At 36.9% G+C, this 19357-nt stretch overlaps 1 protein-coding gene across 1 annotated transcript; it reads left to right on the top strand.

Moving 5' to 3' along the window:
• The first annotated feature begins 6525 nt into the window (after positions 1 to 6525).
• On the top strand, positions 6526 to 7476 carry LOC102961137 (olfactory receptor 11G2-like). Its single transcript, XM_007091386.2, has one exon. The coding sequence runs from the start codon at positions 6541 to 6543 to the stop codon at positions 7474 to 7476; it is 936 nt and encodes a 311-aa protein (XP_007091448.2). The 5' UTR covers positions 6526 to 6540.
• The last annotated feature ends 11881 nt before the right edge of the window (positions 7477 to 19357 follow it).

Here is a 19357-nt window from a genome sequence, read left to right on the forward strand (position 1 = left end):
GTATATATGCAATGGAATATTATACAGTCATCAAAAATAATGAAATCTTGCCATTTGCAATGATACAGCTGGAGCTAGACTGTATTATGCTAAGTGAAATAAGTCAGAGAAAGACAATATCATAAGATTTTACTCATATGTGGAATTTAAGAAACAAAACAGATGAACATATGGGGGGGGGGGGGAAGAGAAGAAAGGGAAACAAACCACAAGAGACTCTTAACAATAGAGAACAAACTGAAAGCAGATGGAGGAAGGTGGGTAGGAGATGGGCTAGATGGGTGATGGGTATTAAGGACGGCACTTGTGATAAGCACTGCATGTTTTATGTAAGTGATGAATCACTGAATTCTCCTAAAACCAATATTTCACTGTATGTTAACTAAAATACTAAAAAGGTTTAAAAATCTGTTGAAGGACTTGCAATCAGAATATGTAAAGAACATTCAAAAGTCAACAATAAGAAAACAAATGACCCAGAGCACCTGGGTGGCTCAGTCAGTTAAGCATCTGACTTCAACTCAGGTCATGATCTCCCAGTTCATGGGTTAGAGCCCCACCTCCGGCTCTGCACTGACATTTCAGAGCCTGGAGCCTGTGTCAGCTTCTGTTTCTTCCTCTCTCTCTGCCCTTCCCCCACTTACAGTCTCTGTCTCTCAAAAATAAATAAACATTTAAAAAAAACTTTAAAAGGGGCTCCTGGGTGGCTCAGTTGGTTAAGTGTTGGATTTTGGCTCAGGTCATAATCTCACAGTTTGTGGATTTGAGCCCCGCCTCAGGCTCAGTGCTGCAGCTCATAGCCTGGAACCTGCTTCAGATGCTGTATCTCCCTCTCTCTCTGCCCCTTCCCCTGTTCAAGCTCTGTCTCTCTCTCTCCAAAAAAATAAACATTAAAAAAACAATTTTTAAAAAAAGAAAAAAAATGACCCAATAAAAATATTGATAAAATATTCGAGCATACATTGAACAGCACATATACAAATGACAAATAAGCAAATGAAAATATATTTAAACATCACTAGTCATAAGGGAATTACAAGTTAAAAACACAATGAGTTACTACTGTATACATACCAGGATGACTAAAATTAAAAAGACCAACCATGGGGTGCCTGGGTGGCTCAGTTGGTTAAGCGTCCGACTTCAGCTCAGGTCATGATCTCGCGGTCCATGAGTTCGAGCCCCGTGTTTGGCTCTGTGCTGACCGCTCAGAGCCTGGAGCCTGTTTCAGATTCTGTGTCTCCCTCTCTCTCTGACCCTCCCCCATTCCTGCTCTGTCTCTCTCTGTCTCAAAAATAAATAAACGTTAAAAAAAAAAAAAAAAAAAAGACCAACCATACCAGTGTTGGTGATGATATAAATGCACTGGAACTCTCATACACTGCTAGTGTGAATGTAAAATGGTACAGGAACTTTGGAAAAACACGTTGGCAGCTTCTTAAAAAGTTAAGCATATATCTACCACTTGATAAAGCCATTTCACCCATAGCTATTTACCTAACAGGAAAAAGCATATGACATACAAAGTCTTATACACAAATGTTCCTAGCAGGTTTACTTCTAATAACATAGTTTATTTCTAATAACTAGAAACAACCCACACCCATCAAAAGGTGAATGGATTAATAAATTCTTATACATCTTTACGTACATATTACATATACATACATATTACATATTACTCAGCAATAAAAAGAATGGTCTATTGACAGATGCAACAACATGGATGAATCTCAAAATAATTGTGCTGAGTAAAAGGAAGTAGACCAAAAAAAAAAAAAAAAAAAAGGAGCATGGTATTATTCCATTTATATAATGCTGTAGGAAATGCAAACATCTACAGTGAGAGAAATATCAGTGGCTACCTGGGGAGTGAGTTCAGAGTGGGGTAAGAGGCAGGAATTGAACAGGGGCACACTTAGAGAAGTTAGGGATAGACTTATTGGTCGATTAATTAATAAAACAACCAGTCGATTGATTTGTTAAAATGTCATTCTACTTGTGAGAGGTTTAAAACAGGGAAAAAAATATTATAGGAAAAAAAAAAGTTAAGGTAGGTCCCAAGGGAAGTGAATAACAAGCAGAAAAATGTCTCTTGACACTGTTTTCCTTTTAGAAACAGTAAATGGATCCTCAAGGATTAAAAACAAAAAAAACAAAAAAAACAAAAAAACAAAAAACAGGGACTACTTCCTGACAGGCTCTGCTTATAAACCCTCCACCCTTCCACAAACAAAATCAAGGATCCTCATCACAATCACTTCCACCTCTTTTCTCCTAATTACTGTCATCTCTCTAAGAAAATAAAACAGAAAATTTGAGAAGCTTCAGTTTGGAACTCCCTTTGCTGATCCAGGTAATAAGCTTATGAAGTATGGAGAAGAGCAAAAGTCATAATCTCCTAGCTTTTACCTGCAGCTCTCTTCAAATTTGCTATAGCCATACACATACAACCAATATTTCTTAAGCTTTTACTGGTCAGGCAATGGTCAAGGTACTTCCACAGACATTTATCTCATTCAATAATCTTTACAGCAGCCCTTTAAAGAGGGTGTTTTTATGCCTACTTTAAGGTAACTGAGTATTAATTTCCTATGACTAATAAAAAAAGCTCTTGACTCTAAATCCAATATTTTTCTGTTATGCACACCGGCCTGCCGGCCTAATTGGGAAAATTATCCTTACTTTTAAGTATTTTCTAGAAACAGATTACCAATGTTACTGATGTGACAACCCCCTCACTGAAACTATACAAACCAGCTAAAGGAGGAAATTGAGTTGTCATGAGACATTTCTAACCTGGCTGTGGAGAGAGGGCCAACACATGAACATACCAAGATCAGGAAATGTCTTCCTCCAACTGTGTATGGCATGACCTGGCTCACTCATGTGGTCTATTTCAACCTTTCCTAGGTTGACTAATTAAACAAGTAAACCAAAACAAGATGATTGTTGCTAATTAACTCAGTCGACTAACTCAGCATGGAGTCATAAACACAGTGATATTCACAGCCCCGTCTGCAGTGGGTATCAGTCTTTTTTTTTTTCCCCTGACAGCTCCAGCTAAGACTTGTGGCAGGTAAGCATATAGTTTCTTCTGTACAAATGAGCTAAGTGATAAAACATGAGTAGCAATACAGTCCTGTTAAATACATTAGATTGAGCATAAAATGATGATGGCTATTCTTATTTTCTAGAATCCCTCCTAGCTTTCTAGAACAGCTTTGTGAGACTTCCTGACACAGAACTGTTCTGAGAAGAAATGGTTTTACTCAAAAGTCTAACATGATTGATTTTTCCATTTTTAAGGAGTAATATGCTGCTGCTCGGAAAATTGAGGGTAGAGGAACAAAAGTAGAAGCAAGGACTTGTGTTAGGTTGCTGCTGCAGAAGTCCAAGGAAGAAAGGATGTCATTTGAAATTGGGAGAAAACAGTGAAGACAAAGAGAAGTGCATGATGTGAGTCATAGTTTAGAAACAGAAGCATCTTGCTGATGCATTGGATGTGAGGTGCAAAAGAAAGGAAGGGATGTAAAATTAGACTAAACCAGGAAAAGTAAGTCCTTAAACATTAAGCCATTCAAACTGCTGAAAATATTTTGAGGCAATGGACAATGTGATTATTGCAAAACATAACCTTTTAGAAACATCCTACAAAACACTTTGGTTAAAAATGCCCCAAACACAATTAGTAATGAATTATTTTGACCTACTGAAAATTTTATTGAATTTAAAGTCCATAAGTGAATTTCACACATTAAGTAAATTTTATTTTGAGCCACTTCTTCCATTCATTAGCAGTTAATGTATTGTCATGGATCCAACATTTGTTAACAACCCCATTCGAAGAACAGGGCATTTGGAAAAATGGTTGCTTCAGAAAAGACCACATTGTGAATATGTTCATCCTGAATGAGAACAGTGTAAGGTAATGCAAATGTATGTTAGATATTTTATGTCTGATTTAAGTTTGCCTTCAAAAAATGGAATATTTGGTATCTGAAACTTAATCTCAGTCCCTAGCCACATGTTCTTAAAATCAGAAAGGAAAGGGCATTTAGAAAGTGTAAGTTTATGGCACAAGAACCAGAACCTGTTCCTCCCACAGCTGAGGCTCTAAAAGCCTCACTGTAATATAAGTTAAGATATAAAATAGCAGGACCTTGGGAAGTTTTATTGACCAGATGAGTCCCCCATGTCATGAAAATCATATGAAATCCAGACCTAGATCTGTCTCTGAAAGGGAAGCTTTGGTACACAGATTATAAATTCTAAATTATTACTCAGTTTGCTGGTCCCCTATCACAAATCTTCTTAAATCAACACAAAAATACACTATCATCAATAGACCACTGTCAGATTCCTTGGATAACTATGCGACTCTCAAAAATAATTTGATTGTTTAATTGATACTATAATCCAGATAATGGAAATAGATATTTTTCATGTTCCTTAGGCATGCCCTATTTACAGAGGCTATAATAACTAAGACCCAGGATTGAGGACAGGATTATTTAACAAAGGTTTTGTTGTTGTTATTGTTGTTGTTTTAACTCAGAAAAGCATAAAGCCATTATGCAAATGTATAACCTTCTAAACTCATTCTGCCTTGAGGCACTCCCAAGCAGTGACTAGAAGGAAGCTTTCTCTTCTTTTCAAGTTTCCTGATCCGTGTACCTTAACTTTGGATCAATAGTATCAGGTTCCACAGTTCATAGAGCTGGAATAGAAACCAGTGGATTTTGTAGTCATATTCCCAGGCCAGACAATCAAAGACCTATTTCCACAAAGCCAAATTAATGTTCATCCTATCCCTCAACTGTACCTACCCTAGATGGCTGGAGAACTATATTAACAGAAGTGAACTAAAGCTATTTGCTACAATTTGAATCTTTTATTCCTGAAATTGGTAGATTGCATTGCCAAATAGAATCAGTGAGTTCATTACCTTAAAACAGAAAAGTGATTCCATTAGTCCTAAGGGTCTGCTGTTCCAAGGCCACACAATTTGAATTAGCTTTGTCCACAAATAGCTCTGTGGGTGTGATCTCTCTCTCTGGAAACTGAAAAAAGTGTGTTATTCAATCATTTTTATGAATATTCATTAAGAGCTGTCTAAGTGCAAAGCATTATGCTAATTCCCAGTCACTTCTGGTAAACTTACACAAACTGATTTTGAGCCTATGAAAAAGTTCTATTTGAAACTTTCTGCTCAGTAAGATGCTTCTGAGTGAGCCACTTCAAAGAATTCTCTCTTGGAAGAGGCATACAGGAAAAGTGGGAGGTACAGTAAAGAAATGTCTTATTTAAATTAAAAGTCTGATCATAAGACTCAATGTTCATGTAAGATGGATAACAGACTTCCCAGAAGTGGCTGTGAATTACATCATGCATTACAATGTTCTCCTAAACCAAGTTTGAGGATAGTTGTTTTTTTTTCTTTTTTTCTTTTTCCTTTTTTCTTTTCTATTTTTTTTATTTTTATTTATTTATTTATTTTTTCTTAATCACTTCTGGACTATTCTCTCCTGAAAGCAGAGCTGTTCTGATGTAACCACCTACTCTGGAAAAAATTACTGCCAAGAGGAGAACTACCCAGTCTAATATCACCAGAAGAAAACAAAAAAGAGAAAGCAGTTAAAATGCACTCTATACATCATTCCCCAGGCTCTGGTAAATATAGACCTTAGTATTAGAAAAGGGTGTTGACAATCAGAGCTCTCATGTACTGTCATGTAAGCGGAAAATAGTCCAACAATGATGGAACACTGTTGACTCTAATCTAATTAAATTGAAGATGCACATATTCTATTATCCAGCATATAGAAATGCATGCATGTGTGAACCAAGAAAAATGAACTTTATATTCATAGTAGCATTATTCCTGGTAGCTAATAATTAATCTATGTTACGGTTTATTCATGGAATGTAATAGTATAGAGAAGGAAAAATGGAAAAACTGCAGATACATGCAACAACATGAATTTCACGAACTTACTGTTGAACAAAAGAAGCCATCCAAATGTATACTTTCCTTTATGTAAAGTAGAAAAACAAGAAAAACCAAATATTTTTGTTTAGGAATACATACTTTTTTATTAAAATAAAAACAAAGAAGCGATTACCTTAAGGAAAAGAGAATGTTACAATTGGAGGAACAGAGAGACAGAGGATAGTGATTGTGATGGAGCATGAGAGAGGATTCTAGGATGCAAGTGTTAGTCTATTTCTTGATCTTGGTGGTAGTTACTATGGAGGTTTATGTATAATGACTTATTAAGCTATAAGTTTATGTATTAAGCATGTTTCCATATATTTCACAATAAAGAAACATTTCTGTCTATCCACTGATATTCACTGGCTGCTTGTGTTTTTCAGTCCAATGACTAAGCCAGAACAATATTTCGGGATTAGACAAAAATACTAACTACTGACATATAAATGTTTATTGCATTCCACAGAGTGGTTTCAATACATATGTGGGTCCCCATATACACAGACATTCAATAATTTGATGGTCTTTTCACAGCTCCCAGATACATGAATATCTCCAACACCCCCAACACCTCCAGCACCATCACTGGCTTCATCCTCCTGGGCTTCCCTTGCTCCAGGGAGGGGCAGATCCTCCTCTTTGTGCTCTTCTCTGTTGCCTACCTCCTGACCCTCATGGGCAATGGGTCCATCATCTGTGCTGTGAGCTGGGATCAGAGACTCCACACCCCCATGTACATCTTGCTCGCCAACTTCTCCTTCCTAGAGATCTGGTATGTCACCTCCACTGTCCCCAACATGTTAGCCAACTTCCTCTCTGACACCAAGGTCATCTCCTTCTCTGGGTGCTTTCTGCAGTTCTACTTTTTCTTCTCCTTGGGTTCTACAGAATGCTTTTTCTTGGCCATTATGGCATTTGATCGGTACCTTGCCATCTGCTGGCCTCTACACTATCCAACCATTATGACTGGACGTCTCTGCACCAATCTTGTGATCAGCTGCTGGGTATTTGGTTTCCTCTGGTTCTTGATTCCCATCATCATCATCTCACAAATGTCCTTCTGTGGATCCAGGATTATTGACCACTTCCTGTGTGATCCTGGTCCCCTGTTGGCCCTCACCTGTACTAGAGCCCCTGCGATAGAGTTAACTAGCTCCACCTTAAGTTCTCTGCTCTTATTTATTCCCTTTTTCTTTATCGTGGTGTCCTATGCTCTTGTTCTGAGAGCTGTGTTGAGGGTCCCTTCAGCAGCTGGACGAAGAAAAGCTTTCTCCACCTGTGGGTCCCATCTGGCAGTGGTTTCACTGTTCTATGGCTCAGTGATGGTCATGTATGTGAGCCCAACATCTGAGTGTGAAGCTGGGATGCAGAAGATGGTGACTTTGTTTTATTCTGTAGTTACTCCACTCATCAACCCTATAATATATAGTCTGAGGAACAAAGATATGAAACATGCTATGAAAACATTGTTGAGAACATAAAAGTAAGAGCCTTGGTTTAAAACATTTGGGGGCAGAATCTGTTTTTAATTTCTTAGCGAAAAAGAAGACTACCTGACATCACTCAGAAAATTGTTTATATTGTTTTTGAAACTTATACACCATACAGCTTCTTTCCTAGAATTTATGGGGCTATAAGGGATCTCAAAGATGAACTCATCTCCCTAATTTTAGAAATGACAGAGTCATAGATTGAAAAAACTTAGTAGAATTTGTTGCAGAAATAGAATTAAAAATATCTCCTGCCAAGACAGAAAACCTATCCACAAAAGTAGAAGAGAAAGAAACAGTTTTATTATTGAATAAGCATTAAAGCAAGAGAATATGTGAATCACAGGCAATCTGATAAGAGATGGCAAAGACATAAAGAAATCTCATTCCTTTATGTAGCCAAGCAAATACAAACCATTTACATACATGTTCTCAAGATAAATAGGAACTAGTTCTCAAAAAGATTTGACAGCACACTTTGTCATACATAATTCATCATAGATTCACCTGATAATTGGATGGCCATCTTTGTTTGCTAATTGGCTTAATACAAAGGAAAAATACACATATTTATTACCTGACATAGTTTTGCAACTTAGCAGATAGGCCACCAAAGCTAGGCTTCTAAGCTACCATGGAAAATGGGAGATAGGGGCAGTATCCACACTGATGATTATATTTCAGGAGACTTCTTAGGTCCCTGACAAAGACACTTCTGAGTCATAAAGTTGGCAAGAGGCTCACTTAGATTTAATTTTTACATACATTTCAAAGACAGAAAAAAAATTTAATTACAAGTTTTCTAAAGTAAAAGCTCAAAAAAAAAAAAAGGTGGGGGAGAGGGAAAGTGTCTTCACTAGTTTTCAACAAGGATAATTCAGCCTCCAATTTATTTTTTTAATTTTATTTATTTATTTTTTAATTTGCATGCAATTAGTTAGTTAGCATATAGTGTAATAATGATTTCAAGAATATATTCCAGTGATTTATTCTCTATGTATAACACCCAGTGTTCATCCCAACAAGTGTCTTACTTAATGCCCTTTACCCAGTTAGCCCATCCCCCCCACCCACAACCTCTCCAGCAACCCTGTTTGTTCTCTATATTTAGGAGTCTCTTATGTTTTGTCCCTCTTCTTGTTTTTATATTCTTTTTGCTTCCTTTCCCTTATGTTCCCTTCCCTTCCCTGTTTTGTATCTTAAATTCCACATATGAGTAAAGCCATATGATATTTGTCTTTCTCTAATTTCGCTTAGCATAATACCCTCTAGATCTATCCACACAGTTGCTTATGGCAAGATTTCATTCGTTTTGATGGCCAAGTAATATTCTATTGTATATATACCACATCTTCTTTATCCATCCATCTGTCAATGGACATTTGGGCTCTTTCTATACTTTGGCTATTGTTGATAGCACTGCTATAAACATTGGGGTGTATGTGCTCCTTCGAAACAGCACATCTGTATCCCTTGGATAAAAACCTAGTAGTGCAATTGCTAGGTCATAGAGTAGTTCTATTTTTAATTTTTTCAGGAACCTCCATACTGTTTTCCAGAGTGGCTGCATAAATTTACATTTCTACCAGCAGTGCAAAAGAGATTCTCTTTCTCCACATCCTCGCCAACATCTGTCATTGCCTGAGTTGTTCATTTTAGTCATTCTGACAGGCGTGAGGTGCTATCTTACTGTGGTTTTAATTTGTGTTTCCCTGATGATGAGTGATATTGAGCATTTTTTCATGTATCTGTTAGCCATCTGGATGTCTTCTTTGGAGAAAAGTCTATTCATGTCTTTTGCCCAATTCTTCACTGGATTATTCATTTTTTGGGTGTTGAGTTTGATAAGTTCTCTATAGATTTTGTATTCTAACCTTTATGATATGTCATTTGCAAATATCTTCTCCCATTCTGTCAGTTGCCTTTTAGTTTTGCTGATTGTTTCCTTCGCTGTGCAGAAGCTTTTTTTTCTTGAAGAGGTCCCAACAGTTCAGTTTTGCTTTTGTTGCCCTTGCCTCTGGAGATGTGTTGAGTAAGAAGTTGCTGCGGCCAGGGTCAAAGAGGTTTTTGCCTGCTTTCTCTGATGGCTTCCTGTCTTACATTTAGGTATTTTATTCATTTTGAGTTTATTTTTGTGTCTGGTGTAAAAAAGTGGTCCAGGTTCATTTTACTGCACATCGCTGTCCAGTTTTCCCAGAACCATTTGCTGAAGAGACTGTCTTTATTCCATTGGATATTCTTCCCTGCTTTGTCAAAGATTAGTTGGCCATACATTTGGGGATCGGTGTCCGGGTTCTCTATTCTGTTCCTTTGATCTGAGTGTCTGTTTTTGTGCCAATACCATACTGTCTTGATGATTACAGCTTCGTAATACAGCTTGAAGTCCAGGATTGTGATGTCTCCAGCTTTGGTTTTCTTTTTCCGGATTGCTTTGGCTATTTGGGGTCTTTTCTGGTTCCATACAAATTTTCGGTTTCTTCTAGCTCTGTGAATAATGCTGATGTTATTTTGATAGGGATGGCATTGAATATGTAGACTGCTTTGGGTAGTATCAACATTTTAGCAATATTTGTTCTTCTAATCCATGAGCATAAAATATTTTTCTATTTTTTGTTTCATTTTCAATTTCTTTCATAAGCTCTCTATACTTTTCAGTGAAAAAATTTTTCACCTCTGGTTAGGTTTATTCCGAGGTATTTTATGGTTTTTGATGCAATTGTAAATGAGATTGATTCCTTGTTTTCACTTTCTGTTATTTCATTATTGATGTATAGGAATGCAGCTGATTTCTGTGCATTGATTTTATATCCTGCAACGTTGCTGAATTCATGGATCAGTTCTAGCAGGTTTTTTGGTGAATATTTTGGGTTTTCCATATAGATTATCAGATCATCTGTGAAAAAAGAAACTTTGACTTCCTTGTTGCTAATTTGGATACTTTTATTCCTTTGTGTTGTCTGATTGTTGAGGCTAGGATTTCCAATACTATGTTGAATAACAGTCAGCCCCTAAATATTTATTTGTATTTGACCTTACAAATTACACAAGAATACAATCCTAGGCCAAAACCTAAAGTTTTCTATTACCCTTTTAACAACAGCAAATTGTCCTTACTCTTCCAGTTCAGCTTATATTTCTGCCTTTCAGAATATCTGTCATAGTAACATGAATTACAGACAAAAGATTAATATCTTAATATATATAAATATCTTCTAGCCTCGGCACAATAGAAAAGGTGCCAAATGTATTAAAAAAAAGAATACAGCAAATATTTTCAAATATCTAAAAGACATTCTATTTTATTCAGAATTAGAGAAATACAAAAGTTGATGAAGATCAAACATGATGTTGGGAAAAGCAGCAATCTATTCCTTTGCTAGTAGAGCAAAATTGGTACAATACTTATGGAGGACATTTTGACAAAAATTATCAAAATTTAAAAAGCATTCATTTTGACTCAGAAATTCTATTCCTAGATATTAACCTGAATAGTATATCCACATATAAAAAAATGGTATATCTACAAGAATACTGACTACTGTTTCCAATAGAAAAATATTGGAACGATCTAAATTCCTATCAGTTAAGGACATTGAATTACTATACATCCACAGAATGAAATATACTATATAACTGTTAAAAATTAAGATCTGTACACATCTTTTGATCTAAAGCTACCCTGAAAGTATATCATTAAATGAAAAACAAAATGAAAAAGATCGCTGTCTTGGACTATCTCTCACATGAAGAAAAATTATATGAGTATGTATATATTTATGTTCAGAAATACATTATGTGCTTCTTGAAGAAGAAAGAAGAAACTAAGACAGGGGCTGTTTTTGAGAAAGTTAATTGGGTGTTTGGGGGTAGGGAAAGAAGGAGATATTTTCACTGTATATGCCTATGTATTTTTAAAATTTCTTTCTATTCGCATATACTAGATTTAAACATAGATTAAAACATTTAACATTAATGTTAACACTGAAAAATAAATCTTACAACTATTCCAGTATAAAATTTGAACCAGGGAAACTTTTTTCATAATTCTTTGATTCTTTGGGAAATTAGGAAGAGGACTGATTTTTGATAGAAAATGAAAAAGAAGAAAACTGACAACCTCTTGATGTCATCTCACTAAAAATTCCTTGGTTCTATTGGAGCAAAGTAGGAAAATTCTTCCTCTTTTGAGGACCCATGAGATTAAATAAACTATGAAAAATTGAAAGTGGTTATATTTTTATTATTGTTGTAGTATTTTCCTCCATAATCATTTATTCATTAAAACAATTAAATATATGTAATATGCTAGACACTGAGCTAGAAATGACTAATATACAGAAGTAAGATATATTTCCTTTTCTTGCAGGGCTCATAAACAAGTGGCAAATGGACAAGATATGATATAAACAAAGGAATTATAAATTGGTATGAGAGCAAGTGAAAAAAGAGTACAGATAAAAGCCAGTAATATTAAGAAGTGAGAAAGCATGGCAAGTTCTTAAAAAAAAAAATGCACTTAACCATTCACAGATCACAATCTATTTACAAGTATGCCACAATACACAGAAAAGAAGTATTTCTAGAATACAGGTCCACAGGGCACTTACTACCCATTGTGATTTATAATTGGCCACACCTATTGATACATTAATGAGTAATGAGCATCTTTAATCAAAATAAATATGAATAGTTCTTCCTATTAAAAGATATAACTTAATTCATAATTCAACAATTAAGATAGATACAAATAGATGTAAAAAGAAACAGAGGACAATGAAGAAATATATCATTTGGGTATTGAAATACAAAAATCAATCTTTAAAGGACATCAAAGTATAAATATTATACTTATATTTAAAATATTACATTCAGAACTAATTCTTTGAGCCAGAAACATGTAAGCTGGAATGTACTTTGTGTATTTCACGTACTTTTATTAATTTGGCTTTCTTTTTAATTCCAAGGGATACCCTGATACTTATTGGTATTCAGGAAAGATTTCCTTAATGCAGTGATTCTTCTCACCCACAGAGAAAAAAAAAATACCTTGCTCTTTGCTCAATATATAAATGCTCATTGTAGTAATTATCAAACAATAAAACATAAAAATATTTTTAAAGTTATCTAAACTCCCACCACTCTGAGCTAACCACCATTAATACTTTAGTGACCAATCTTTCACGTATTCTTGTATACACAAATCACACACTCTTTCACATATGTCAAGTTTACATGAATGAGATTTTTTTTTTCTGGTGGACTCCTTTATTTTCTCCTTCCTACTCTCTACCACCACCACTTAATTCTTAATCTACTTTTCACTCTACCCCCACCCATCTCTGCTACACAAACAATATCAACAATCTAGTACATGTGCTTCATACTGTTCTCTCTGCTCCTAATCATATAAAAATATTTATAACTATATATCAGGGCTTTTTTCATTCTTTATCTTACAAAAATTAAGTTATATTTTATTGACTTCTGTATATAGTGCCTTTACATTTGGCCTTATAATATGCAACTCCAAAGTAAGGTTACCAAATATTTTCATTTTGTATAGTAGGCCAGAGATGTACAATTAATATAATTAGGTTCCTTCAACAGGATCTTTTAATAGGAAGAACTATTCATGAGCTAATATTCATTCCATAAAAGATATGACTGAGGGGGCACCTGGGTGGCTCAGTCAGTAGAGTGTCCAACTTCGGCTTAGGCCATGATCTCACAGTTTGTGGGCTGGAGCCCTGTGTTGGGCTCTGTGCTGACAGCTCAGAGCCTGGAGCCTGCTTCAGATTCTGTGTCTCCCTCTCTCTGCCCCTTCCCTGCTCACACTCTCTCTCTCCCTCAAAAATAAATGTAAAAAAATTTTAATAAAAAAATATGACTGAGAACAAATTTCATGTCCTTATTGAGTAGGCTATCATTGAGGAATTTTATAATCAGAGTCTTTATAAAAGATACCATTATTATACAGGGTATTAGGGGATGTGATTAGTCATCTCCATTTCTAGTAAATAGCTGGATATGAGATTCATATACATCACCATGGAGAACAGAGACATCACCACCAACAAAGACACACATTTCAAGATACACATTTCAGCTGCTGAAAGCATCTGAAGCATAGTTCTTAGAACCAACATATTTGGTCCAAAGATATACAAAACAGTGAGAGTGATGGTGAGTTTATAGTACATGTTCTATTCTATGATATGGCATAGGTACAGGACACATAGCACACATAGTTCATGTTCTATGATGTGCCATAGGTATGGGATATGGCACCCAGTGGGCCCATATGTAGCAGATGTTGTAATGTGCTGTCCAGATCTTTCCTTCAAGACTGAGGCACTCATTTCTCCAACTGACAGAAGTCTAGTGTGCTGAGGACTAGCTTCCTTATCAGAAATTGCCTCAAAGCAAAGGGTAATCCCTATCAGCCCTACCTAGGGTCAGTTCACATCCAATGATTGGTCAGGGCTGGTGTACAAAGGCCTGATACTATTGCCTCAATCCACAACCAATCTGAACAGCCATCCCAGCTACAGGTTTCCACATGGCAACAGCTAAAACTTTTGTTTCAACTTTATTACAGTTCAACTTCTCCTTCTACCCTACACTACTTTCTTCAATCCTGTACAGCTGTTGTTCCCAAGAGAACTCCACAACAAACTTTCTGCATGAAATCTTAGCATCTATGTTCATGGAACCCAACCTACACCACCATACCACTTAGAAATCAAATAGGGACTGAATGAGAAAATCAGTGAGTCAAGAGAGTCACATCACCCTACCACAGATCCTGTCATAGGATAGAATGGTCCAGTGAGTGACAGCAGGCATGGTCTGACCATTTTCCATGACAGAGTAGAAGAATCATGCATTTGTGCTTAGAAAAAAGAAGTAGAACCAAGTGAAGCAACCAGGACATTAAATGGTGCTGGCTTTAGAAAGAAAATTGTCCAACATGTTGGAGATTGCACAAATAACTTAAATCGTGATAGCTGCCACCTACAGGGAAAATTGTGGAGTAAAAAGGACCCTAAACTCACCTCATTTCATCAATATAACAGCCCCATCAGTGTAAAGAACCCAGAAAATTACCCAGAGACTGGCAAAACAGACTCTCCACAGTTACATGTAGAGAAGAGGCCACACTGAAGAAGGTAAGAAGGGCAGAGACATTATGGGGAGCTAAACAGACCATAGGAGTGGCTGTGGGAGGGGTGCTTCAGGCACAGAGAGAGGAAAGAAACAGACCTTCACACCAGGCACCCGAGGCAGAGGGAACCTGCATGGGGAAGATGAATCCCCATAACATTTGGCTTTGAAAACTAGAGGGGCATAATTTCATGAGTTCTTACAATCATTAGGGCTTAACATCAGGAACTTTAACAATCAGTGGGCTCAACTCTGGGAGAGTCAAAAGGGCAAAAGGAAACTGAGTCCCCACCCTTAAACAGACAGCACAACTAATAGCCCTGGGGAGATACTGCATAGAAGTAGCAGTTTGAAAAACACAAGAGGTATACAGGAGGGAGATTTATTTACTAATTGCAGAGCACGTGCTGGAGCAGCAGGGATCCTTGGAAGACTCCTCCAAGAATAAAAGAGCTGGCAGGCAACCATTCCCCTTCCCTGCCCCCCAGCCTAGACACACAGAAACAACATAGCACCAACACTCACTACCTAACTTGCTAACAGTACACCTTGCCCTCAAGTTTTCCTGTGGACATTCCTCCTCCAGCCAGGCTTCCTCTCCAAGTCCCCTCCCACAGAAGACTCACACAAACCTTGCTAACACCCCACATCCCACCCCTGTATTCTCCTGCTGACCTCCCCTCAAATACACCTTTGGCCAAGACCATCCAAAGTGATGCCCCAAGTTTGGCAATGCTCAAGGAGCCCCAACAAGGGTCAGCACTACTCCAAAAGTGACTCCTGCATGAGGAAGAAGGGAAGGTAACCATGTACATCAGTCCAAATGCTGCCCCAGCAGTGGGCTGGGGACAGACATCCAGTCTTCCCACCAACAAAAGCTCCTCAGGGGACAACAAAGGGAAAACATCCTGCAGTTTGGGCAGGCAAATGTCTGATCTAACTCAACTTGACCCAAGGTGACCCCAGACTGACTCACTAACAAAAAGGGACCAAACTTTGCCCACAATAGGCAAAGAGAGCCACTGCATATGACTGGACTAAAGGCAAAAGTGGCTAAGCCACAATAGTAAGGTACATGTAACACACATAGGAGACACTTCTGAGGCACCAGGTTCTGGTAAACAGGGAACAAGGCACTGCAGGGCACAATAGGACCTCTTCTTCATAGGGCCACTACTTTCAAGAGCAGGAGATATAGTTGAATTTCCTAACACACGGATACAGACACAGAAGTTGGACAAAATGAAGAAACAGACAAAAATGTCCCAATGAAAATGAAAAAACAGGACAAAATCATAGCAAGAGAGCTATAAAAAAAAAAAATGGAGATAAACAATATGCCTGACAGAAAATTTAAAATATGGACTTGATACCACTGGACTTAAAAAAAGAGTGGAGGACCTTGGTGACACCCTCAACAAAGAGGGGGCCCCTGGGTGGCTCCATTGGTTGAGTCCAACTCTTGATCTCAGCTCAGGTCATGATTTCACAGTTTGTGGGATCAAGCCCAACATCCGGCTCTGGGCTAACAGAGAAGAGCCTGCTTGGAATTCTTTCTCTCCTCTCTCTCTCTCTCTCTTCCCCTTCCTGGTTTGTGCGCATTCTCTCTCTCTCTCTCTCTCTCTCTCTCTCTCTCAATGAATAAAATTTAAAAAAATACATTAGAGGGAATACATAGTAGACTAGAGGAACCAGACGAATGGATCAGTGACCTGGAGGCCACAGCAATGTAAAGCAATTGAGCTGAACAAAAGAGAGAAAAATAATAATAATAAATGAAAATAAACTTAGGGAACACAGTGACACCATCAAGAATAATAGCATTCACATTATATGGACTCCAGAAGAAGAAGAGAGGAAGAAAAGAAGGCAGAAAACTTATTGAATAAATAATAGCTGAATCTGGGGATGGCAACAGACATCTAGATCCAGAAGGCACAGAGACTCCCCCAACAAAATCAATCCAAGGAGGTCCACATCAAGACATATAGCATTTAAAATGAAAAAAAGTAATGCTAAAGATAGAATTTTAAAAGTAGTAAGAGAAAAGAAAACAAACATAAGGGAATCTCATAAGGCTATCAGCTGATTTTTCAGCAAAAACTTTGCCATTCAGAAGAGAGTGGTGATATATTCAAAGTACTGAAAGAAAAAAAATCTATGAACAGGAATACAGTACCCAGAAAAGCTATCATTCAGAAGAGGGGGAAAGATAAAGGGGTTCATAACCACTAAATCAGTTCTACAAGAAATGTTAGAGGGGACTCTCTGAGTAGGAAAAAAAAATTCTATTAGCAGGAGCAAGAAAAGTAAAAAGCACAAAAGCAGTAAAATTAAATATATCTATGAAAATCAGTCAAGGGATTCACAAAATAAAAGGATGTAAAATATGACATCATATACCTAAAACTTTGGGGAAGAGAAGTAAGGAATAGGTTCAAACTTAAGCAGCCATCAACTTAAAATATAGACTTCTATATGTATAAGATGTTACATACAAACTTAAAGGTAACCACAAATTAAAAATCAGAAACAGGGGCGCCTGGGTGGCTCAGTTGCTTAAGTGCCAGACTTCAGCTCAGGTCACGATCTCGCAGTCCGTGAGTTCAAGCCCCTCGTCAGGCCCTATGCTAACAGCTCAGAGCCTAGAGCCTGCTTTGGATTCTATGTCTCCCTCTTTCTCTGCCCCTCCCCTGCTCATGCTCTGTCTCTCTCACTCTCAAAAATGAATAAATGTTTAAAAAAAATTTTTTTTAAACAGTAACAGATATACAAGATATAAAGAGCAAGGAATCCAAGTGCATCACTAAAGAAAGCAACCAAACTGTGAGGAAACAAAAGAAGAAAGGAACAGAGAAGAACTAAAAACACAACCATAAAACAAGTAACAAAATGGCAATAAGTACATACCTATCAATAATTACTTTGAATGTAAATGGACTAAAAACTCCAATCAAAAGACATAGGGTGACAGAATGGATAAAAAAAAAAAAAAAGCAAGACCTATCTCCATGCTGGCTAAAAGAGATTAATTTCACATATAATGATACCTGCAGATTGAAAATGAAGAGATGGAAAAGCATTCATCATGCAAATAGGAGTGAAAAGAAATCCAGAGTAACAATACTTTTTTCAGACAAAATTGACTTTAAAACAAACAGCGTAACAAGAGACAAAGAAGGACACTATAAATCATTAAGCAGACAATCCAACAAGATATAACAATTGTAAATATTCATGCCTCCATCATGAGAGCACCCAAACACATTAAGCAGTTAATAACAAACATAAAAGAAGTGACTGATAGTAACACAATAATAGTAGGAGACTTTAACACCCCACTTACATCAATGGATAGATCATCCAGGCGGAAAATCAACAAGGAAACAGTAGTTTTGAAGGACACATTGGACCAGATGGATCTAACAGAAATATTAAGAACATTTCATCCTAAAACAAAAGAAGGCACATTCTTTTCTTTTTTTTTTTTCCAATATATGAAATTGATTGTCAAATTGGTTTCCATACAACACCCAGTGCTCATTCCAAAAGGTGCCCTCCTCAATACCCATCACCCACCTTCCCCTCCTTCCCAGCCCCCATCAACCCTCAGTTTGTTCTCAGTTTTTAACAGTCTCTTATGCTTTGGCTCTCTCCCATTCTAACCTCTTTTTTTTTTCTTCCCCTCCCCCATGGGTTTCTGTTAAGTTTCTCAGGATCCACATAAGAGTGAAACCATATGGTATCTGTCTTTCTCTGTATGGCTTATTTCACTTAGCATCACACTCTCCAGTTCCATCCATGTTGCTACAAAAGGCCATATTTCATTCTTTCCCATTGCCACGTAGTATTCCATTGTGTATATAAACCACGATTTCTTTATCCATTCATCAGTTGATGGACATTTAGGCTCTTTCCATAATTTGGCTATTGTTGAGAGTGCCGCTATAAACATTGGGGTACAAGTGCCCCTATGCATCAGTACTCCTGTATCCCTTGGGTAAATTCCTAGCAGTGCTATTGCTGGGACATAGGGTAGGTCTATTTTAAATTTTCTGAGGAACCTCCACACTGCTTTCCAGAGCGGCTGCACCAATTTGCATTCCCACCAACAGAGGCACATTCTTTTCAAGTGCACATAGAACACACAGAACAGTCTCCAGAATAAATCATATATTAGGCCATAAAACAAGTCTCAACAAATTCAAAAAGACTGAAATCACCACATGTGGTCTTTTCTGACCACACGGTATGAAACCAGAAATCAACCACAAGAAAAAATATGAAAGGAACAAAAACACATGGGGGTTAAATAAAATGTCACTAAACAAAGAATAGGTAAATTAAGATATCAAAGAGGAAATTTAAAAAATATATAGAGACAAAAGTAAACAAGAACAAAATGGTTCAAAATCTTTGGGATGCAGCAAAAACTGTTCTAAGAGGGAAGTTTACAGCACTACAGGCCTACCTCAAGAAGAAAAACCTCAAATAAACAACCTCGCCTTACACCTAAAGGATATATAACAAATAACAAACAAAACCCAAAACAAAAAACCCAATAGAACAGATTGATAAAACCAGAAGCTGGTTCTTTGAAGAGATCAACAAAATTGATAAACTTTTAGCTAGACTCACAAAAAAAAAAAAAAAAAGAATACACACACACATTGAAGACTCAAATAGACAAAATCATAAATGAAAAAGG

Source organism: Panthera tigris, chromosome B3 (assembly GCF_018350195.1).
Source record: "Panthera tigris isolate Pti1 chromosome B3, P.tigris_Pti1_mat1.1, whole genome shotgun sequence".
Taxonomy (NCBI): Eukaryota; Metazoa; Chordata; class Mammalia; order Carnivora; family Felidae; genus Panthera; species Panthera tigris.

What these genes read in the sequence shown, in the direction of transcription:
- LOC102961137 (XM_007091386.2), top strand. Translation starts at nt 6,541, where the DNA reads ATGAATATCTCCAACACCCCCAACACCTCCAGCACCATCACTGGCTTC.